This window comes from Orbicella faveolata, unplaced genomic scaffold, assembly GCF_042242905.1.
Source record: "Orbicella faveolata isolate gen_17 unplaced genomic scaffold, um_ofav_v1 contig_3, whole genome shotgun sequence".
Taxonomy (NCBI): Eukaryota; Metazoa; Cnidaria; class Anthozoa; order Scleractinia; family Merulinidae; genus Orbicella; species Orbicella faveolata.
Window position 1 is genome coordinate 3,092,114 of NW_028301558.1, and position 25,387 is coordinate 3,117,500.

Consider the following 25,387-nt stretch of genomic DNA (forward strand, 5'->3'; position numbering starts at 1 on the left):
TGCGAAGTGCGGCGTGTGAAAAAAATAAAAAAAATAAAGGTTGATTAGGTTATTTTAAGTTCGAGTCGTGATTTGTCACATTTTTTAGATCTGGTCAAAACTGGACTGTGCTTTATTTTGTTCCTAAACGTGAACTCGTGAGTTGAATATACCATTTTGCCTGAATGAAATGACCGCGGTCCACTTCAGGCGGTGTGAGTGCTTTTTACACTCCGCATTCCGCACTCTGCGTTTTCGGAACAGCCGTTGCTGTACAAACGTTCTTTGACCATCCGTAACTAGCAGCCCCTTTTTCCTGCTAATAAGAAATTAACAGGGGCCGTTAATGTACCGGTACATATTTTTGTGAGTCTACGGAAACTGGCGCCGTCACGCGATGTATCAACAAATCGTAGTTTATAGAGCGGACCTCTTCACTGACTTCACTGGCATGGGCTTTGACACTATGATGTATCTGTCTGTAAAACCTCGGTTGTTGATGAAAAATGTTGGTTTTAGCAATAGACAGAGGTTGAAAGTCAGCTAGTGAAATCATAAGGAATATATGTTAAAGTGACGGCGTCGAACGCACTCATAATCTTTGATTACTTTTAGTAGTAGTTATATACTTGTAGTTAGTTGAGTGTAATATTTATTCCCAAATGTACATTTTTACTTAGTTATTCTGTTTTCTTGGCCGTGCTGGTGCGTCCTGTAGACTCTGCTTATCAAGTCTATGTCTATGTTTAAGGATAAATGTACGTTTCGCTGTCCAAGTTCATTCCCTTCCCTTCTTCGCTTCGATTAGGTCTCTCCAGGTGGTAAACTCAGATTAAATCGAAACTGAGAGACATTTCTATCGCTAGCCGTCCGCCAACCTTTAGGGACTAGTCAAAACGTATTGGGCGGGGGGGGGGGGGGCGGGCGGAGGGGGTTTGGACTGGAGAAGAGAGGAGGTGGGGCATCATTTTTTGATCAGCTAACAAGGCCACCCATGGGGGTGGGTCATCCTGCTTTTTTTTTTTTTAACAGGAATTGGCACACATTTGACACAATCGACCACAGAGGTAACTCCTTCCAGTACCAAACGAAGAAAACATGCATTTCGAGCCGTGGTTGAAAAAGTAAAATCTCTACCAAAGCTTAGAAGTCTAACGGACTGAGCAAGGAGTCCCAGGGCAGACATTTTCAATACTGCGCTCTGTTGACATGCTGGTCTTCAAGAAAACTAAATGGCCACCTTGTTTCTGCATGCTGTTTATCCGCAAGGGTACAGGACACATGTTTATAGATCTGGGACTCGTAATTTACTGGCTATGTGAGACCATGTGACTACCACGAAAAATTGGTGGTGAACTATAAGAGGTGATAGTTGATTCGGCCTTCGGCCTCATCAACTATCACCTCATAGAAATCTCGAGCTCATAATCTAATTGTTTTAGTAGGATACTTACTAAAATTTACATCAAATAATGGTTTCCAATTATTTCTTGACGTGTTATTAAACTTTTCGCCTGAAAAAGATCGCTCCGATGGAATTGTCATTTAAAATTGAAGTTGTGTGCGCGCGCGCGTCAGTTTTTTTTTTTTTCTCAATAATTTCAACTTTTTTAAAAGTCAAGAAACCGCATAGTCCTTCGTTTAGACTTCTTAGGAATTTAATTATTCATTTTGCATCAATGCAAAATGTTCCTCCAAAACTTTGGAAAAACGAAAAAAACGTCGCCATTTCCTAGATGACCTCCAGCCACTGCACACTAATGGCTGATAGTGTTCAATGGTTTAGCTAATCAGATTACAGCATCTACTAATCTGTGATGGACAGTGAGTAGCGTAGCAGTGTGTGGCTGTTACCACAATGACGGCCGCTTCTTTGCGGTTTTGAAGTGTCTGTGAAGGGCATCTGAATAAAGTTTTGAACGACTGGTAGATTTATACTAAAACAATTAGATTATTCGCTCTCGATTTCTATGCGTGATAGTTGACTCGGACTGCGCCCTTGTCAACTATCGTGTGGTAGAAATCTCGAGCCCATAATCTAATTGTTTAATAGATAGTGAGTAGCGTAACCAATCAGAGTACGGCATACGTGATAGAACGCTAGTAGATTTATACTAAAGCGTCAAATAAGGAATCGCTCAACCAATCAGATTGCTGGAAACTCTTTGTTCAGCTCCATACTAATTAATAATATACTGGAATATGTTGGCTCGTCTTCCACGGGTGCCATTTTTCTTGATTTCGATTGAAATTTTTCTGGCTTCTTCTGAGCCATTTATACAAAGATAGCTGTTGTGAGTCTGATTCACAGGCCTTGTTAACTCAGTTCTTGCATGAATTTCATTGATCGCTATATCTATTACTATTGACCATACTCACAAGGTTTGGCTTATATCAGTAAGACCTCATCTGTTTTCTGTTTGTTATATGAATTTTCGACTACCAAGGTGAAGTTTGCAACATCGCAGTAAATTTTCTAGCTCTAGACGTCGCACGATACAAGCTTAGGGATGCCACGCTACGTTACTCCGTCAATACAGCGTGAATTGTTGCAGACTGTGTTGAAATCAGACCTCGTACGCGTATCTCATAGCTTGACTAACGTAAACTACAGCTCAATATTGCACATAACATGCGTGACAAGAAGAGAGATTATGGCCGAGAGATATAACTTGCACTTTTCCAGTTCTACAATCAGATTTTCGGCCATTAAACAAAACGAAAGAAGATTGCGAGATTAACTGTTTGATTCAACTCATCATTGACTTCATCGCTAATCGCGACTTCGATTGACAAATGCAAATAATTTTATGACAATAGACCCCGCACCATGTGACCCCAAATTTAAGCGCTAATTGGATAATCAGCTGTTTTGGTCCGTGAATCAAAACATGCCCAAAAGTGGCATTAGCCGGACTGAACCCGTTCGTTCGTTCATTCGTTCGTTTGTTGGTTTGTAGTTTAGTAGCGAGGCAATTTATAAGCAGATGGAGACCTGGGAAGGAGTAGCTTTCGAAGCTTCATTTGATCTCAATACAAGACACGGCAAGGTTTTTTTTTGCGGAGTGACGTTTAGCTGCTCAAGAACGGGCGACCTTAACCAAAAAAGAACATCAAAACATAAAAACTGATGTCAGCTTGTGCGTGTGAACAAAAACGGCTCTGTTAGAAGCCACCAAACTTGGAAAAGCAGTGATCAATGTGTAACATGGTATAGTTTTATTAAGTTCTTATTAGTTTGGTATACGGAATTACAAGTTACAAATTTTCGATGAAAAGTGTTAATTTATACAAAATTACGGCTCATTGTCCAGATGTTCTCGCAGATAAGCCACATACCTGATCTGTTTACAAACATTTTGATTAAAACGTTGCAGCTTAATATCTGCGGGTGTACGTGTTTAAGGTAAGGTTGTGTGACGTCATGAGTGAAGTAATCGAAGACTCAGGAAATAATTAACTGTAATTACAATTATTCAACGAGGCGCGTAGCGCCGACTTGGCTATTATCATCTCATATACAACTAGCCGCACTTTGGGCTCGTCACGAAGGAGGCAAATATCTAACAAGCGCGAGTAGAATAATTGTTTTATTAAAAACGCCCCCAAAATAGAGAAACTAAAATAAAAAATAAAAGTAAATATAAACGCCCCCAAAATACCATGATGGCTAAGCCACATACCTGATCTGTTTACAAACATTTTGATTAAAACGTTGCAGCTTAATATCTGCGGGTGTACGTGTTTAAGGTAAGGTTGTGTGACGTCATGAGTGAAGTAATCGAAGACTCAGGAAATAATTAACTGTAATTACAATTATTCAACGAGGCGCGTGGCGCCGACTTGGCTATTATCATCTCATATACAACTAGCCGCACTTTGGGCTCGTCACGAAGGAGGCAAATATCTAACAAGCGCGAGTAGAATAATTGTTTTATTAAAAACGCCCCCAAAATAGAGAAACTAAAATAAAAAATAAAAGTAAATATAAACGCCCCCAAAATACCATGATGGCTAAGCCAATGAAAACTCTTGAATTGCATTATCCCATTATCCAGTTTTTAATATTTAAATTTAGAGAACGCCTTGATCTGATACCAAGGTGTAAGTCATGTCCTTTTTTTTCTCGGTAAAACAAACATTATCACGAGGTGCGTGGTACTTGCTGTATTCTGGCACGAGGTAACGGGGGCGTAGCCACATCAGGAAGTGATATTGCTTGAAGGACTGAAATTTCTGTTGTTCTTTCGTCAATATGTTACGTCTTATTTCATTCTTTAGTCCGAAAATATCATTTCCTGACGTAGCTATGCTTGAGTTACTTCCATTCTGCGGTTCTTCTTTCCTTACAAAACAATCAATTTTCGGAATTAATCGGCAGCTTCTCCACATTCTCGCCACTGAAGTTGAAGACTGTGTATATATAAAAAAACTAAACTATTTATTTAACTGTTTATGGTAGTCCGATAGCAAATAATAATTTTCTTAAAAATTGAAATCTGAACAATTTTTTGAATAGCCAAGTTAAGATACTGGTCAAAGGAATGTATTAAAAAATTCTAGGGATGTAGATGTGCTAAAAAGTTCTCAGTTGCGTTTTTGATACATTCGTCGATCAATTTTTACGCGGCTTTGCAAGTGCGCGAAAAAAGCACGCTTTCCAAGTGGGCGGAAAACGCGTCTGGAAGCTTTAAAGCTTTAAGCCAGGTTTCATATGAGTCAAATTATTCATGAGCACAACCATAGCCTTCCAATTATTTTAAAGTAGAAAATCTGAAAGTCTAGGAATTTATTGTATATTGTTTTCCTACACTGTTCTAGCGGCTGATGTGAAGTGAATTATAACATAACTTTGAGACCACGTGGTCAAATCATGTATTTTAGCAGGTATTTAATTGGGTTTCAGATTATGATATCTTACAGGTGGCTAAAGCGTGCTAAAAGGGTTTACAAGAGCTGTATTGGAGTATGTACTGTTTTTGAATTTCGATGGAAAGCTCTGAAAGCTAACGCCGTTTCCTTTAAAAACCTACAGTAAAGTTTTAAAAAAGTTTACCTAGCATGCATTTTCTGTCGTTCAAGCGCTTCGGTATGCCAGCCTAAAGCGGTTTTGGTCACTTATTGGCTTCGTTAAAACCAAAATCGCTCATATTACCTCGTTCTTGCCTTCAAATTTGGCTTAAGCGGAATGACAATCTACTATGACAGTAAATAACTTCTAAGAACCTGAAATTTTCAAACAATAGGAATTCCTGATCTGTTAAAGCGCACTTATTGACTAGTTTTCTCGTTGTCAACGCAGCCGGCACCGGGAATGGCCCTTTTTACTGGTGTCACGCAATATCAACAATTTTTAGTATTTTTCATATAAACAGAAAGAAACACACCTCCATAGATCAATTCATCATACCGAATTTAGTAACTATGCGAAGTTTCATAAAAATCCGTTGCAAACTCGTGAAAAAAATGGAACCCTAAACTTACCAATTCTCACAAGGGAATGTATTTCAAGGGGGCATGGCAGCGCTTGTCCCCTGACAGACATTTCTTTGTCTAAATTGGCAAGGTTGGGGTTCCATACTTGCATGACTTTGCAAGGGATTTGACATGAAACGTCGCGTGTTTACTAAATTCGGCATGATAAATCGAGCGGCGAGGCTTATTTTTTGTTTGATTAAGAAAATCGGAAAAGCGTGACATCGGTAAAAGGACCATTGCAAATTAAGGCAAGACGGACTTCAGTCATCTTGCTACCACAATACAATAATACAAAACAATACAAGACAAAACAATACAACACAATACTTTATTCAAGAGTAGAAATAATATGTTAAAGAAAAAAATACCTCTTGAAATGGAAATCAAGAGGTTAGCCCCATACGTGACAAACCACGACAAAGAAGTATATCGCTTTGTTAAGGAGGAAGAACTTTCAATCTACAATAAAGCAATCTACTTTACATAAACTGTCATTTTTTTTTTCTGATCATTCTAGCCGGATAATTTATTTAATGTTCAGAATTTCTTCAGTCAACAGGGAGAGTGTATTTTATATTCAGTACATGTTCAGATAACGAATGGAAGCTAATGGACTTAACGCTCTGCTGGTTTTGAATTAAAACTAGGTATTTATTAGACATTTCATGTATTTTTGCCTTAATTATTTCCGATGTTGCTAACGCGTTTGTCATTATATTTTCATAGTTGCACCGTGTAACCTGCAGTCATGCCAATCTTTCTCAGTTTATTAAACGCTGGAAAAAAAAAAATTGGATAGAGCTCGAGAACCGAACATGGTTGAGCAGCACTGCGGTGACTTGAGGAAAACGGGCTAAATTATGTTGGATAATTATGAATTTCTTCAGTCAACAGGGAGAGCGTATTTTATATTCAGTACATGTTCAGATAACGAATGGAAGCTAATGGACTTAACGCTCTGCTGGTTTTGAATTAAAACTAGGTATTTATTAGACATTTCATGTATTTTTGCCTTAATTATTTCCGATGTTGCTAACGCGTTTGTCATTATATTTTCATAATTGCACCTTGTAACCTGCAAGCATGCCAATCTTTCTCAGTTTATTAAACGCTGGAAAAAAAAAATTGGATAGAGCTCGAGAACCGAACATGGTTGAGCAGCACTGCAGTGACCTGAGGAAAACGGGCTAAATTATGTTGGATAATTTTGAATCTATTTCCTTCCTTGGTTGGGGAAACAGGAGGGTATGTCCTGGCATGGCGTGTATCAGTGAAAGAACGTGGGTTTTTTTTTTTGGCACATCAGTAACGTCTAGCATACAAATAGACAAAGGTCTCTGAATTATGTATGTGAATCAATGAAATTCTGCAACATGATGTTTCGAAGTGCCTATAACGAGTTGGTATCTGATTTGTAGTGAGAGAAAAGAAGCAATCACAGTGTCAAAAGATCGACCTGAAGGCGAGTTTGTCATTTGCTGTTGTTTTTGTTTTTAAATGTCGAACTTAACTTCGTATCTCCAAGCTTTGTTCTACTATATTGCCGGTGTACATTGTTTTAGACCTTGTCAGTTGAATCCCGCAGTGATCACTTCAACTGTATATATCGGAGCAGTGGTTATACCACGATTTTCTATATTTATAAAACTAGCTGACGAATAAACCAACTTTGCCTGATAGAAGAGTCTCTTATAGGGGACCGTATATTCCGCAACCCGCCATATTTTGTTCCTTGGAAACCACACACCGCTTTCATTTTCTCCTAGAAACCGAACCTGCTCAACTAGTAGGACAGTTATCCATCATAACCGATCTTTTGACAGTACGTAGCAAATTCTTTACGATATGTTAGCTCGATAATCCTATTTCTCCTCACAAAAACAACAAGATCCTAAGACAGGAACACATTTTTTCTAACTATCATGCATTCAGCAACCAGCGAAAGTGCATGTAGCCCGGGAGGTTTAGCCTGCAGGACAGGCGGATTAGCGGGGCAGAGAGCAGAACGTAATTTCGCTCTCTGCCCCGCTAATCGCCTTTCGTTCTCTGCCCCGCTAATCTACCTGTTCTGCGGGCTAGGGAAGTTTGTAGCCTGCGAGCAGGCTCACCTTTGAGTCACGCGGGCGAGCGGCAAAGAGCAAAGCGATCCGGCGGGAAGGAGTCCGGTATTTGCCACAGGACTGACACACAGCTAAGCGTATTTAATGTAGTTGTCGGTAACGTAACACCGGGGGGCTTTAACCTTTGACGCAAAGAATGACTACGCATTTTGAATATGCAAACTAAGTTCTTCCACAATAGAACTCTCTTAAACACGAGGCCAAGGAACTTAAAAAAAGTGCGGGGTGTGTATCGGTTTACAAGAACGTACAAAGTACAATGTTCTTCGTGCAGCAGGTAGCAGCTGAAAATTATCTTACCGCCATCTGGACGACATTTACCAGCTGGAAAATACTGTTTAAAAAAATATTTACCCCGTTTATGGTGGGTCCATTTAGCATATTGTTTGTTTCGAGTTTGTTGCGAATACCTTACATTGCCTTGCTCTTTTAACCATCACTGAATCAATACCGTGTTCCTTACAAATGAAAGATATATTTTATAATAGTGTTTAAGTATACAGTCTGGGTGTGAAAATGTTATTGTTTCATTTCTTGATGTCAAAGCAAAATATAAGATTGCACAATGAGGAAATAAAGTAGGTGATCAACGTTCGCAAATTCGCGCTTCCAATTGCCCGTCGGACCTACAAACTCGTGTATTAGTGGAAATTTAACAAAAATCGTTTTATACATACGCGTAACTTCGAATTTAAAGCAAAATCGAGGCAGTTTTCTGGCAATAAACCAAGATTTCGTTTGGTTTTAAAAGCCCCTTTGCAGAGGCAATTAACATCAGCTTGTTTTGGAACTATTCTGTTTCGCATTTACATCTCAAGGCGAAGTCTGTCAGAGTTGTTCAGCTTCAAACAGGCTTTCATGGCATTAAACGGATCCAAGACCGTTAAATGACTCAAACGATAAATCATGGAACTAGGACAAATCCTAAGTAACTTTTTGTGCTGGGTAGCTTTAAAAAGGCTTTTAAAAATTACGTCAACCATGCGCGTGGAAAAACGGAAAAGGAAATGCTAATCGCTCGTGGACACCTGGCGAAAACAAGCGGTGAACGCGGGCAGGGTTTGAGGTCAGATTTCGGGCACACGGTAGTCAGTTCTATTTCGTTGCAATAATAAACTGCAAAACACCGTTTAACTGTTTCCTCGGACTGCTTTTAGAACAAAAAGGACAAAGCTACAAAGAATGAATTCCAATTCATGGTTTGCAACAAACAAGCAGTTTTGTTCTGGAATGTTTATAAAGCCTTAAGGAAAACTCTTAAACAAAAGTATATAAAATTAATGTCCTTTGTTGTTTTGGCTAAGATACAATTACAGAAAGCCATCTTTTATTTAGCATCTTTTATTGTTTACATGCCAATGTTTCTTTGTAAAAACCAAAAATGTTATTTGTGTGATTAATGGTTTTTTCTTGCAGTTGACGCGACAAAAAGGTGTGTTCTTATTCATTACTTAAATACTACTTATTACAACGTGTTGGAAAGTTCGAAGGTAGTTTACAGGTTGAGCTGACTTAGTTAACTTTCTTATTTGGAAAAATGAAGAGAGCGGAGAACACGAATCAGAGGGAAAGTCTTCGCAAATCGTCTGGTGTCTCAAACGATGAAAAAAACGTTTGCATGCAAGAAACACAGCAAAAGAAAGCAAAAGGAAAGCGAAATTCGTGTCCTCTGTCTTACATCGAAGTTATCGCTTATGCTATTCTCAGTTCTCCACGTAAACGCACCACTTTGTCTGAGATCTACAGCTTCATTCAAGACAACTATCCCGAATTCACAGAAAATAGAGTACGATGGAAGAACACGGTTCGCCACAATTTGTCGCTTCACGAGTGCTTTCAGCGAGGTGAAATTGCTTTGGACAGGACGGGATGTTATTGGCGGATCCATCCCAGCTTCGTGGCTGATTTTAGCCGAGGCGATTTTTCAAGACGCAAAGCGGCACAGTTTCCTCCATTTGCTTTGGACAGTGGGTACAACTCACTTGAACATTCCATGCCCTTGCCCGGTTCAGCTTTTTCTTGGCATGTGTGTGAGCCACCCTCCTCGGCTATTGTACCATATGCTGGAATGCTCCAATTTCACAGGCGAGGCATTCATGTACCGTACGGGCAACATCCCTATTTTCCACCGTGGGATTACTACATGCACTAAACGCTTTTTTGTAAGCCTTCTTTGCGGATGTAATAGAAACTAACAGTAGATGAGAAAAAAAGCGTCAGATAGTCAGAGTAAAGTAAATTTGTTATAACATAAAGTAGGCCACGTTTGCCCAAGTAAGCCGTTCATAAGTCGATGGGATTCTAAACATATTTTAAAATGTCAAACGTGCAAAGCAAACAGACTAAAAAAAGAACTTGTAAATGAACAGCTAGATATTCGAATCACTTGTGTCGCCTATTAGGCAATGTGTAGTGTTCAACATGAAATAACATTGCTGATAAAATTGCTTTTTTAGCGCCTGTAAACATCTTGCATTTTTGGGGAATCGAAAACAGACTCATGCAACGCTTGTATAGCTTCCGTGTAATGGAAGCCGACAGAGGAAAAATATCGTTTATTAAGCGTAACGTAGCCGATAGCCTTGAGGCGAAGACTGACAATTATATCGCTTTTGGCTTCTTTTCATTTGCATTCTATCATATGCCAGTAATTGCCAAGTCTTGGAAGGCTGTAACGAAAGTCAATGGTTGAAAACATGTCTATGCAACTTGTAAATTGCCTCTAATGCGTTTCCTTGAGCAGCAACTTGTCGGCTTGTTCAAGTACAGTTGGGGTGTTTCTCTTGATTACCAAGCCTCACTCACTTGTGAAAATGCGCAATTACATATTGGTCATTTCTCAGTGAGAATCGGCGATTTGCAGTTATGGCAACTTGGCAAATACTGGAGATGAAATGGCGATGGACTCCCTGATCCCATTCAAACATTTCAGAAAAACGAACAGCGAAATAGATGAGTCACAAACTACCCTAGACCGCTAAATGGTTTGGAAACTGAGTACTTTCTAGCTTTACTTCATATTAAAACACGCACGGTTTTCATAAGCGTGCAATTGTCGTCTAAAGGTTGATTTCACGCACTGTCGCGTAATTCTACATCAGTAAATTTATATTTACGCGTCCATAAATACAGAACTGAAGTGGTTCAATTCTTTTTCTACACGAAACTAATTTTCAAGTCCGTACATAGGCAAGAAAGCGACGGCCGTGCGTGTGAAAATTAGTCACATTGAAGAAAAGATCCTAAACTGTCATTTATAATGGCAAAGCTAAAAGCCTGCTGCTTTTCACTGCCACCAAACTCCTGTCCTCAGACTCTTACACTTAGAAAATATGGCGCTCAAGGTGTAAAACTGAGGGACAGAAGGTTGTCAAGCGCTCATCTCTACCCGGATTTCTCTAAACTAGATTCAAGCCACAAGCAATCAACCAGTTTTCTTTTATGCCACCGCAAAGACGCGCAAGTTCCGATTTGGACGAAATCAATTCATGGCATCCTTAACTTAGACCTACAGTCAGCGCTTATGGTCACGTCCTTTGACAACCACCTGCTCACGGAAAACTAATACAAACACGACCGATTTAGCCAAGCTTGCACATGGGCACCTAACCAATTTCACTTCTTCCTAAATGCGTTTGTCGGTTCATCCAGGTTCCTCACCAGTTTGTCAATAGGTAAGGTCGTAGACGGCTTCCTTACAGAGTATTTACCAGCTCTTAATTCCATTAAGGTAACCATCCTCAGTTCAGGGTGGCATTAGAAGTGTCTTTAAACTCCTTGTAATTGTGGTTTACAAAACAATCAGTATTTACTTTTCACGCTTCTATACCATGCAGTGTTAAAACTTGAATCTTATGCTTTCACTCCATCTTTGTTACCATTTGGGTTTATTCTTCCGATGTAAATGAATTCTTTTCCATAAATTCCCATTAATTTGTTGAAAAAGGTAAATGGAAATTTCCGATTTAATGCTGAGGTCTGTAGTCTACTCATTCGGCGACAATAGAAACGCTTATCTTGTTAGTATCAACATGCCACTGTTTTTCAAATAGTAGGTTATTCAATGGATATATAGATCACCATCCAACGGATAAGAGTGAAACAAAAGCATTATACAATAGAGAGTGTTTATCCATCTGGTGAATGCCCTGTAGACGACGTTGTTATCCAACCTTTGAATAATTAACTGCAGTGAAAGGTCGTTTGTCAACTTCCATTAGCAAACAGGCATTTCAATACGTGGCGGCTAGGAAAGTCCTCAACGATTCGCGACAAAAGGTAAGATATAGATAGGTAAGTTCAAGCTTATTTATACAGGGTACAAGATTCACAGGTTGAAGGCTGATATCCAGAGGAGCACTGCAACTAAAAAATACGTCATATCAAAATTTAGCTAAAACGCATGACATATGATTTTTAAATGTTTTAATTGACGGCGCAAGCCCTTGAAACTTGTCTCCTTAAACTATGATTGTGCCCTTGTATACAGTTCTCAAAATGAAAATAAACCAATCAAAAAAATCCTATTTCGCCCAAATGTCTTAGTCAGCTACCATAATTTGTCACGAACTCTGTTTCAAGATGGCCGCTTGCCGAAATAAACAGAAAGATGATGTTCAAGACAGCGATGGAGTGTTAGCACACGTTGAAGGCTTTCAACAAATTCTGGCCTTTATACGGCTCTGTAACGGACCGAATTTAAATTCCGATTCGATCTGGAAACAATTGACGAATAGCTACCTCCTTTGAAGTGCCACTGCTAATTCCCATCGACATTTACAATTATATTGATGTACTTAATTGAACTGTCTTAACTGAAGCAATATTAATGTAAGCCAATTTATTTCAGTATTTTACGGTTAAGCTAATACTTTTAGGTTCTCTTGAATGGAGAGCTTCAGATAGACGGTTAAAGAAATGAAACTCGATTCCCTTAATCTTGCTAATGTATGTTTTTGTGTAACTGTTCCACCCCCCCTCCCCCTCCCCCCCCCCCGCACGACTGAGAAACAAAACAGGTAAATTTCAAAAGTTTATCTACGGTTACGAATTCAACATGGCAGTAGTACAAGATTCCCTAAACCTTTGTGTCCACCACAGTACGCTTCTTTTATAAGGGATTTAATTTAGGACAAAAAATTACAAGTCGAATAAATCTGAAACAAAGTTTAAAAGGAAATCTCAACAAGCTGAAGAGAAAACAAATAATTGTAATAGTTTGAGGTACTCATAATTCCACCTCTTCTTCAATGGATCTTAATTTGGTAAAACTAAAAAGGCAAACATGTCTTTGTCAAGTTTTAGCGCATAAGTTCCTCAATGACAACCTCTGGATATGGCTAGATATGGACACTTGAAATGAGTCCTCTGAGTTTTCCCGCAATCTCCAGTGTGCCAGAAATCTGCTGTTACACCACTTTAGATGCCTCTTGCATATCCTTTTCCACATTATAGACTAGTACGACCTATTACGATTATCTTAAACATAGGCACGCAAGGCGTGCAGGAATTACTGTTTTGTGAATTAAAAGCCCCTGGAAGTAGCAGCATTGTGATTAGGTTAATCCAACAAGTTTGGTTACAATATACAGCAAAAAATGAATTTGTTTCATCTTAAGAAGTGTAATATCAAGCCTAGTTTTATCGAGGTTTGATTTTGACAATTAAATCAGTAGCTTTGTTTTTAAGCACTTCTATATGGAACTTTTCCTAGCAAGACAGCTAAGTTGTACAATCAGTAATAGTAACTAATGGTAAAAGTAAATTGGTGGGCAAGTTTTATGGACTCATTTTATAACAAGAACTAATCTAATGAGCATGGTCTTATTCTGTTTTGACATTCCAAGAAACTATTTCAAATTAATATCGACTTTAAAAGCCACCTAAACGAGAAGACACTTTTGGAGGTGAAACAACTAGACCTCTGAAAGAAAGTATAAATTTTATAAGAAGCCACGAAATCTGCAGGGTTTGGGAGGTTTTCTTGTCACATAACCCTTCCCAACACCTAAGAGCCTTTTTGGTGACAAAAAAAAAGAGTTAAAGAAAAAGTAACTTTCTGAGAGACATAAAATTTACCTCTTTTAACTGTGCAATCTGTTTTAACAACATACCGTCCCATGTTCTAACCGACAATTTGATTGGTTCTTTAATAAAACCCCAAATGTGATTGGTTTTTGATCGCCCTGGAAACATTCCCCCTTCCTCCCAAACAATGTTGATTTTCCTATTTCTAAGACTACGCAGATCAAAGCACCTACACTACATTAAACGATCGAGGGGCCGGGGGTATCAGAGAGTTATTGCTAGGTGCATATGAAATAGACTTGAAATAAAAAACCTAAAAAGTACTTGTATCTCGTGACATTTTCTCCACACCCCCTACCCAGGCAAGAACCTCGCTATGGTCTTGCATACTTCCAAATGGAATGATAGCAATGCAAAATTTCCGTCACCATGTCTAAATTCTACGAAGGACATTGTCCATTTTGACAGTGCAAGTTTGTCACATCCAACAAACTTTCTAGAATACTACTGACAACAAGAATTGTTTCATACACAGTCGAAGGATCACCTTGGACATTCCAAAAAGTGGTTGCATACAAGAATGGGCTCTCATTATTTCAGTTCAGTATGTGACGTTTTGCAACTGCGTTTGTAGTTGTATTTTAATGTTCTCTTTAATGCCGTTTAATTTTAAACAGCACAACTTTTGTTAAATAAATGTCAGGTGTAAGTTTATTTTTTCAATGCATTCATTGCAGGGAACATACAATCTAGTTTAGTACGATGAGAGTAAGATAGCCTAATATGACCATAAGGTGGAGCATTTCAACACCAGTTTTGGCTGCACCTGTGCCATAAGGTCCACGTGTAATACGCATCAGCATGCTCACCTCTCTCCCCTTCCACTGAGATCCTTGGGGTGATCCTTAAACATCCAAGATGGTTTTAGAATTCAAAATGTCCCATGCAACAGAGGTTGCGCCAGGAGCCATGTTAATTTTCCAGACATGACTAATCGGTGATCAATGACATCAATTGGTAATCAATGAGTAATCGATGAGTAATCAGTTGATTAGTCATTGATTATTGGCGATGATCAATGAGTAATCGATGAGTAATCGAAGCCCAAAAATTTTGTGGCCTATCGATTACTCATCGATGACCCATCGATTATTCATCGACTATTATAGTGCGCAAGAAAGACACTTTTCTTGCTTTCTTGTACCATTTTTTTTTCGTTTGTGATTCGTTTATCTGTGTTAGACGCATTTTTCCTTGTATCTGAAGTTCCTGTTGACGAAGTCGAGACGCAAAGTGCTAATCACAAATCTGAGATGATTCTCAATTGTGCAGTATTTCACTTTACCCAACTCTTTATTTAATAACAAAACAACTGAACAGTAACAACCAGTCTGAAAATGAAACTAACAAGTACGCTGACAAGAATCGACTACGTGGTTATCGATTTTTTTTTTGTGGGTGTTCGTCAGCAAAGTAAAACTGCTTCGCGATCGGCTTAGGGAAACATCCGTCATAAGCAGTTACATAACCAGCTTGAGTATTGAATATTTGTACAAGTTCCGATTTTTTGGCCTTTGAGCTAAACGCGATTCCTTTATCTTTAAAGAGTTGTTTTGGAACCGCTATTGTCATATTTTCGGCAGGTCCCTGTTTCATACGTTCTATTTTTTCATTCTTTTATGTCTCTTGGGCTTCCTTCAATTTCTTTTGTTGCATCTCCAGTCTCTGCCGGTGGCCCTCGATTTCTGAAAGAATTTTGTCATCGAGTAAAAGAATGCCTTCAGAAGATGGAGCTGCTGGAATCTTTTGGACGATTTGAAAAGAGTCCAGGACGGTGTATTTTCGTGAACGGAACATCTTGTTTGAAATCTTTGCAGAATTTTCACAGTCCAAGCTACAAACAAAAGAACTAACCACTAGTCTAATATGGTCCGTTTTCGATAGTTTCCAATCAAATAATGGATGGGCATTTTTTCTTCTTGTTGGAATGGTTGTCATTCTTTTAATTTGCCCAACAAGAAAGTCATGTTTGTTCCACAAGCAGACTACTTCTTTGTGCCTTAGGTTTGCGGAATCAGTGCTCTCCCCACTTTAGAGAAACACCTCGTACCGTTTATCGTGAGCAACAAAAAAACGATTTTGGCGTCCGGTTGAAGGAATATAAAGCCTCCCTTGCTGCCAGGCTAGAAATTCGGAAATATGGTAGATTTGTCCCTCGTGGCACACATATGCAATCAATGCAATCGATGACTAATCGATGACCAAAAATTTTGTGGCCCATCGATTAGTCATCGATTGCTCATTGATCATCGGCAATAATCAATGACTAATCAACTGATTACCTATCGTTTACCTACTGATTACTCATTGATTTCATTGATGTCATCGATTAGTTACGTCTGGAATTTTCCAATTGGCCTGACTTCAAGTCTGATTTAATTAAATTGCGGTTCAACTTGCCGCCATGGAGTCTTTCCATACTAAAATGTAAAACCTTTAGAAAACTCCGACAAATATGAATGTTTTGAAATTCCCTTTATTGGAATACTTATAATTTGCAACAAATTAAAAATGTCCCTAGACAGACAATTAACAAGAAAAATAACAGATTCATCAGTTCTATCGCAACCACTCATCCCCGAAAAACGTGTCAAGTGTCAAGTTACCATTTGTAAGCTTACCTAAAAATAAAATGAGCTTATTACATTTGCTTGCAACAAAAACAAGTTTTAAAACTCAGGTCATTAGACTTAAAAAAGTTGAAAACTTCTGTAGGTGGTCGATAAAATCAGGAACATGGAACATGGAACATTCCGGAACATCCCGGAACATTCCGGAACATTCCGGAACATCGAATAATCATCATAATTATGCGAAAAATATGTAAAATTAAATTTTTAAAACTAAAATAAACAAAAATAAACTGGTATCAGCTTGAAATATGAGAAGATATTATTGGGGATGGGGGAGTCGGTAGCAGAGGGGTAGGGAGCGTTGGGTATTCATTCAACTGACCACAATGAGTGCAGGCTCCTCTTCTTTCCCGCCAATTGCGTCACGTCGCTTTTCAGCACTCCGTTTTTCAACACAAACATGGACGATTCTGACGATGAATGCCAGGTAATTCATTGCGTCTCCTCTTTTGATCCCTAATTTCTTCAATATCTGAGGTGTTTGTCTGTGCATCATACAGTTGCTTATTAAGTCAGCATTCATAGTGTTGCCCCTATTCCATCTTCATGTTGCTATTTATCATCCCCAGTTTTCGCGCCGCTCCGCTAGGAACGCCTGGCACTATGACCCACTACGTGCAGATTCGGCCTTTCCGGAAGCACGAGTAACAAGCAAGTTATCATTAATAAACTAGTGGTAATCAAAGATTTATAGAGCAGCGCGTTCACGCGCGTTTTTCGCATGTCTGGTTTACTTTGATGGTGTTCGGATGGCTCGATAGAAAACTAAGTTTGATCGAATGCCAGATAACGATCTGCACGTGAAGTTGAACCAGCGATAAATAGATTATAGCCTGCGGTAAAAGTATTTTTAATTAATTAAGTATTAACTTGTACTGGACAAACATTTTCCAGGAGATGCATTTGAACTGTTGGCGACGCTTAGAATTCAATTTCAGATCGCCAACACTTGTAACAAATATTTCTAGAGCCAATAAAGTTTTGACCAGCGACCCCGCAAGACAGCGCGCGCGTCGCCAAATGTTTTTAAATTTTGTGTTTGTATTTGTTTACACTGTCATCAGAGGTCGAGCAGTCCGAACTAGTTTAGACAGGAAACTCGATGCCGAAGAGTTTCTATTTCTATCTTATGGAGAAACTATTTTTTCATGAGAAATCGTGTATACGCATATCTTTGTATTGACGTAATGAATTGAATAAAGAAATCACACTCGTGTACCCATACTTTTAGGTCTGATTAAGGAGTTCGAACGCCGCCACCTTTCTGTGAAGAACGAAATCTGGGAATAAAGGACAGTCACGTAATTAAACTGACGGTGAACGACTGGAAGGAATTGATTACTCTTCTTAGTTGCTGGCCTTCACTCATTGCAGTCACTTTCATTTTTCTTTCTTTTTCCTTTTTTTATGTTTTTGTTTTGCTTCTATTTTCCGAGGTAATACCAGTTTATTTTTGTTTGATCTGATTTTTGAAAATTTAATTTTACATATTTTTCGCGTAATTACGACAATTATTCGATGTTCCGGGATGTTCCAGAATGTTCCATGTTCCTGGTTTTATCGACGGCCACTTCTGTACCGCTCAGAGGCTTCACAGAGTTTAAGATTCGACATTAGGGGGTTTAAGAAAACCACGACGGCAACGGCAACGCGACCGTCGTTAAACAAAAGGTTTAATGAGCTGAACAATAGCTGTGCACGTGCGTTTCAATTCTTGGTACATTTCTTTGCCGTCCTCTGCAAAACAACGTGAAATGACCAAAGTCTGTGTTGTCCGTAGAACGTAAACAACGACGGCTAATTTTTTAAATTTTATTTCAAATGTTTCGCCTTGTCCCGGATTCAGTTTCGTGATAGTATTGACACAGAGAAACAGAGGAAATGACTTTAGACTATCTCGAGATTCTTAGGTAAAATATAAAATCATTTTTTAACCGACGTTGTCCTCGGCGTCGCGTCCTTGGTTTCTTAAACTCCTTAAGGTGGCCGAACACAGTTTTCGCGCGCGCTTTCGCTGATGCAATTGAGAGCGCGCACAAGGATTGCAAAAACAAACATGCCGTCAATAGAGCGATCATTTTATTTACTCAACACCAGCACTATCTGTGCTATTTTTCTCTATTATTGAACGCAGTGTATTGATGGCTTTTGTCTTTTATTACAAAGATATGTTAGAAAAAGTAACGACGCAAAGAACCCAGCAATTCTCAGCTTTTTCTTTGTTACCGAAAAAACCCAGTTAAATGCAGCGCATGCGCAGTTGCTCGAAAAATTGAGACCGATTGCCTTTGCAGAAACTTGCCGATTTCTGACGATACAGTCGTTAGAATTTCAAGAAATTTGGCAAAAAAATAGTTCAGAAACCACGTGAATGATCTATCGCAAAAAATCTGAATTTTGACATAGGGAATTTTTAATAATACAGAACATGCGGTAAAAACGATTTACGGCGAATTACGAAAATCGCCTATGTCAAAATTTTATTAGAACAGTGTTGACAGAAGGGATTTAATGTCAATTCGTAGTGGGCAAAAGATGAAAAAAATCTAACGACTGGATTTTTTTTAAATAAACAAAAACCATTTTTTAAGCTTTGTTTTTAACCACCCCGTTGCCATGGCAACAACACACACCTTAGTCAAAATGCGAGAATAAACTTTTCTGTGGTTAACCTTGACTCTTGCAAAAAACGGGCGCCAAAGCATAAATAGCTTAAAAGTAATGGTGAATTAGGTATAGGCTCTCGAAACCTGTGTTCGGCCACCTTAATAGATTCTAAAAAATTATAAACGAATGCGGTAGCAATTAAGCTAACCTTATGACCACTCGCAAAAAGTGGTCATAAGGTGCCCATGAAGTAAAAAATAATTGCTGCTTATTTGAAAGGCTTCTTAAAGCAAAGCAGAATGGCGTTTTCCTTTTTGGAATATCTTTTTCCTTTTTCGTTTTAGAGATATTTACGTTTTTGTCTTATGCAAATGAGGAAAGTTCAGCTGCAGGACTTCCCGAAGAAACTGAAAAAATATACACTTTGATCACTATCGACAGAAAAAAAGCCACTTACTCTTCAACCAAACCTTAGCTTCGAAAAAAAAAGGACAGCGTTTTTTCGTTCCGCCTCAAGCTGACACTTTCACTGATTTCAAGATTTCTGCTCGTATTTCCACAGTGTAAGGTTAAATTCATATCTGAAAACACCTTTCCTTCCCCAAAAATGGATTATAGTTTCAGTTCTCTTGATAATAATCCAGTCCAAAACAACGCGGACCGACTCAGTGAGGATGCGGAGAACCTTTGATTTTTCAGTATCGCCATACACAGACTGTTGGAAGCACCACTTCGCCAAAACGAGCCAGCGCTGGCTAACCAAAGTCAACAAAAGTCGCAGGAAGACGTCACTCTCACAACAAAGCAAGAGCTCAACTGGAAAGAGGTTTACCAAATGGCTTTTCAATGTAGAAAGAGCGCAAAACTTATAACTTTCAATTTTAAATTTATTCATAGAAGAATATCAACAAACAACTTCTTGAAAAAAAATGGTCTCCTCGATAGCGAGAAATGCACTTTCTGCGAAAGAGAAACAGAGAAACTGGCATATTTATTTTGGGCTTGCCCAAAAACTCAATATTTTTGGACCAATTTTAAGGTATGGCTACAGTCTTGCCAAGTCATTGCAAAAGAGACACCCTTAGAGCCTGATACAGCACTGGGTCTAAGGCCGGATAGCTCTAAACATAAACTTCAAATTAAATTCTCCTGCTTAAATGCTAAATATTACATTTGGCTATGTAGACAGAAAAAATGTTCCGTCTCCAAAACTAAACGATTTCTTACTGTATTTAAAACATATCTATGACATGGAAAAAATACAACTACAATCGTTTTAAAAAAGTAGGAACCACTGTTGTCTCTTTTGTAATCTCTTGACAACCTGACCCTAGTCCCCTGAAAACGAAAATAAAAATGAACGGAAAAGAAACAAGGCCCATATATACCACGCATATTTTCTTTAATTCGCAATTCCGAATTTAAATTACTGACAGGAGTATGATATGGTATGAGTATGGTATGGTATGAGTATGGCTGGTATGATCTTGCTGAGCTAGAATTGTAAGTAGCGCAAGTGATCTAATTATGTTGTATTGTAAGCAGTGTAAGTATTAGTATTGTTAGTAGCGTGAGTATGCGTATTGTATAGTGTAAGTGTTAATATCGTAAGTGGCGTAGGTAATAAGTTTTTGTAAGTAGCGTAAGTAACTACATTAATACTGTATTGTAAGCGGTGTAAGTATCAATTAATTGAAAAAAATAAAATATATTCTTGTTAAAAAAAAAAAGGTTTTCGCTGGTTTCAGTGATTTCTGTCGGTATTTCCACAATACTCACAGTAGAAATCCTCTTTCGAAAACATCTTTTCTCAAAAAAATAGAAATAAGTTCATACTTTCAATTCCCGTCACCATAATCCCGTAAAACACCGCCAAATGATAATGGTTTCTTCACCTTATTCCTGAAGCAGTGTTTAGCTGACGTCAGCAAGTATCGGCACATACTCCATAATTCGCCGTAAACAAAAACTTCAACCCCAATACTTCGCCCAGTTCAACAGCTTCATAGTTTTAATTCCCTTGATCATAATCCAGGGCGAAGCAAAGCGGAACGACTCGGTGAGTAGGCGGAGGAAGTAAGTAATCCGTACGTTTAGAAGCGCCACTTCGCCAAAACGAAGGCAGCGCTGGCTAATTCTATTTCAAGGTAACGTTTCCTCTCATTTAAATGATTTCTGTTCGTATTTCCACAGCAATCCATATTCAAAAACACCTTTTCTCAAAAACTATATTTATCGGATCATAATTCCAATTCTCGTGATCATAATCCTGGGTAAAACAACGCGAAAGGACACACTGGCTTCTTCGCCATCTTGCCGAAGCGCGTTTAGCTGACGTCAACAATTATCGTTGGAAGCGGCAATTGGATTGGTTGTTCATGGTAGCTTCAATCTGATTGGTCTGAAATACATACATCGCCCGTCCACCCAACCATCCACCCAACACCCAAAACCCATTAAATACATAGCCCTGACAAGCCGACTAAAAGGGTTTTTTTTTTACAAAAAAATAACTAAAAAAATGGACAAGCAACAGGATAAGACATGATTATTTTTTTTTAACCAGAGAAGGTTTTTAAAAAAATTTTAATCACCGATTTAGATATTGTTCAAAAGCAAAAGCTAACTTTCCCAGATCACGATCAATCACTGCGGTAGTTTCTGTGTAAGAGGATTGTTCCTCATCATTTTCGAGATTTTCGAGAAAAGAGCGTGCTGCTTTGTATTTGACTGCCTTAATGGAACTGCATGCTTTCCATTTAAAGACTATTTTCACCGATTACATCATAACGCTTTAAACACTCGCAACAATGGGAAAACTGCAAAACTACCAAAAGTCAGACTGGATTTTGCACGCCGTAGCTTTTATTTTTTTAGGTGCCTCGATTTTTAATTTATTGCCTTTAAGTTTAAGAAACATTAATTCTAGAGTTTTATTTAGGAAAGCCTTAGACGATTATTACTTGTAATTTCTATTGTATTTTTAACGGTTTTTAATATGTATCTTATTTTATATATCTTAATAATTCGTGTTTATCAGTTTTTAATTCTTAGCAGGACCCCGTTGATAACAGTACTTTGTACTGAAGGGTTATCCTGAGGAAATATTCGATTATTATTATGATATTATTATTATTGTCAGTTCCTGATTCTGAAAAGTCGTCTGGAATCACAATGACCTTTTCAATGTTAACTGTTTTAAGCTTATCCCAAGTGAATTTTGTATCGAAGTCATAAAGGATCCTGGCGACCATAGACTGGATCTTCAACAATGCAAGGACCATGACGGTCAAATTCAGGAAAGATGTCACAGAAAGGAAACAACATAGATGAATTGAGACCAGAATCTTCTATTTCTTTGTTTTGGATCGGACTGATAGTTGTCACTGCCTTGAAGCACAAGAGTCTAAGTCACAATTCTTCTGCTCTGTTTTCGTTTGTGGTTCTGATGAAGTAGGAGACTGCTGTGTGCTGACTCAGGAAATCCATCTATCTGCCAACTGCTAAGCAGCAGTGTCACCTGCGTCTTCGAGAATATACAGTACGATGCTCTTTGCATGTCTCAGATATCGCCGAGGATGGCATTCTCAGGTACAGTTGCCTTCTTCAACTAAGACTTTACTGCCGAGGTTGCACAACATGTGACACGCATGTCAGGCACTTCCTCAGATAGCAGAAATATTGCTTTCAGAAGTTCTACAAGGTGTACATCGCAGGATTGGCCACTGTGAGGACAGTTAGTTTCTCGGCTCACGTGGTTAGAGGTTAGGCTTAGATCAAAGGGGCCACCAAGAACTTTGACACATGGATGAATTTCTCTGTTCTCGAATAAAAAGTGATTGACGTAGTGCCTGGTATCCCGTTAAAGCTGCAGAAAGAGTGATGCAAACCCTGGCCGTTTAAGGGTTTGGGAACGCTTGGTTACACCCGGCGGCGGTGCTCCAGTAAGACGGCATGTTACACTAACGCGCGGCTCAGGCACTGCCGATTCATTTTGTTATATATACCGGTATGTTAAGAATTTATTGGCCGCTGAGATGTTTTCAAAGCCTTCCAGTGGATTGGGAGGATTGGACTGCACACGAAACTGCATACTTGGGTACCGTAAGGTGATGGATGAAGCAAGATGATTCAACTGAGCTTGAGTCGCATGAAAAAAGCGGCTTTCACCGGTCAGTAATGGCCATACAAGGCTTAGAACAACGAGCATGGTAAAGACAGTTTCCTTTCTTGTTTCCCATGTTATAAGGGATTTCCATGATGGCGACTGGAACAAGGGCAGTGACAGCGAGAGGTTCCACTAGTCCACAGTACTTGCAGGTCAGGCGGGTTGGATGCATCAAAGTCAGCATGTGCTTTGCTCAATAGAGACATAGACATTGACCCTCAGAAATGACAGAGCTCCAAAGAATGTTTCGCTGATGAAACTGAACTTCTGGCTGTGTTTAAGGGCCCGGGGCCCGTTTCTCGAAGTTTCCGAAAAGTTTTCGCACCCGAAAAGCCGTTGCAAAATCGTAAGCCTTATCACTTCAGAGCTGCTTTATGCACATAGTCTTAATATAAACAGAGGTTCTCTTCATACATAAAGTTTCAGGCGTATACACCTCTCTGTCTCTAAATACCAATTGATTAAAAATGGCTTTGCGGACCCGAAAAGTATCCGGGGCTTTCGAGAAACGGACCCCTGGAATGGTTACAAGAGCTCATCCAAATAAAAGAGGTGATATTAGCGGCTGCATGATAAGATGCGACTGGGGGAGCTGTTGATCTTATCTGCTGATGAAGCTAAGGTTGAGGCTGGGTTTTCCGAACCAGAAACTGCAAGTCAATCCAAAGACAATGGAATCTGGAATCCAGCCGATCCAGTCACTGAATTCCAGAATCCAACGCTGCGGAATCCGGAATCCAAGACTAAAAACGTTGAAATGTTTTTTATAATGTCACCTGTTGTATAATAATAACATAACCTTTATTTACTCTCGGTAATGTTTATAGCACAAGTGCTAGTGGGGCCGAGCAAACAACTGAAACAAATAATTCGAATTGAACATAACCTTTGTTAAGAATCCCAACAGGCCGGAGGCAAACCAGTTGGCTTTTTATAAGCGTGGCTTAAATCGTGTCTGCATTGCACTGAAAATGTCGAGAATGCAGCGCCATTTGTTAGCGGTGAGAGAGCTAACCTTCACGGCTGCGCGTGAACGGTGCATTGCAGACGAGTTGGAAAGTAAAGCCAACAAAAAGCACATGGGAGAACCTGTGAGTGAAGAAGCTAACAAAATCCAGGACCTAAAACAGGAAAACGGACAGAAGAGGACTAGTGGACGTAGAAGTACTTTGAGTGGTTATTCTCAACGATGTGAAGCGTGTGGTAGCAAAGCACATGGTTTTGACGTTTGCAAATTAAAAGCTGCAACCTGCGAGCGTTGTCAGCAAAAAGTCCATCTTCGTCCAGTATGCAAGGCCCGTTTGCCGGAAAGTTCTTTCCATAGAAGGTCCAGCAGTTCCAGAGACGCGAGCGTAAACAAATGTTAGGCTAATTCATAAGAAGGAGGTGATGACTCCAGTTTCCAGATGTATGAAAACTCTACAATAAGCGAGGATACCGAAGAATTTGGTTTGTACCGAACTGGAAATGATAGTGTGACTGTTAAACCATATGTAGTTAGTGTCCAGCTGGGAAATGCTACTGTCAATATGGAGGTAGAAACTGGTGCGTCGCGTTCAACTGTGTCACAGTAGGTATACAATACGTTGTTAACTGATTTAACTCTTCAGAGTGATTATGTTACCTAACGTAATTATTCGGGTGAAACGGTTCCCATTTTGGGAAAGATTTCTGCACCAGTGAAATATTCTTCCCATGAGGAAGGAAACCTGTGTACAGCGGCCACTCTGTATATAAGGGTATAAGGGCCACCTGGCCATTTCCCAAGGGTGACCGTTATTTACAGGTTTGACTGTAAATGCTTTAGGAGTGAAAGTTGTGAAACAGCCTTTTTGTAGGCAAAAGAGGTACTCTCAGGTAATCAGGTGTTGGTGCGTTATTATCCCAGTAAACCCAGTATCTTGAGTGTTGATGCTGGCCGACATGGTATTGGGACATTTTTGAGTGATAGATTGGAAGAAGGGTCTGAGAAACCCATTAAATATGCATCTAGAACACTCAGTATGGCAGAAAGAAATTATGCCCAAATAGAAAAGGAAGGGTTAGCCATAGTTTTAGGGATCAAAAGGTTCAGTTTACCTTTTTCTCTGACCATCAACATCTAACACGTACATTTGGTCCTAAATCTAGCATTCCTCCCCTAGCAGCCGCGAAGTTACAAAGGTGGGTTGTGCTTTTGTCTGGGTATGATTATGACATTGTCTATAAAAGGTCTGCAGACAATGCCAAAGCAGACTTCTTCAGTAGATTCCCTGTTCATACAAGAGATGAAGACGATCCTGACCCAAATGAACTCTATGTGTTTGCTACCACAG

General features: G+C 39.1%; 1 protein-coding gene across 1 annotated transcript; it reads left to right on the forward strand.

Moving 5' to 3' along the window:
* Positions 1 to 8,878: 8,878 nt before the first annotated feature.
* On the forward strand, positions 8,879 to 10,559 carry LOC149106077 (forkhead box protein F1-like). Its single transcript, XM_089298608.1, has one exon. It carries the CDS (start codon positions 9,115 to 9,117, stop codon positions 9,727 to 9,729), a length of 615 nt encoding a protein of 204 aa, XP_089154734.1. The 5' UTR covers positions 8,879 to 9,114; the 3' UTR covers positions 9,730 to 10,559.
* Positions 10,560 to 25,387: the final 14,828 nt, after the last annotated feature.

Coding starts and splice junctions, on each gene's coding strand:
- LOC149106077 (XM_089298608.1), top strand. CDS start 9,115: ATGAAGAGAGCGGAGAACACGAATCAGAGGGAAAGTCTTCGCAAATCG.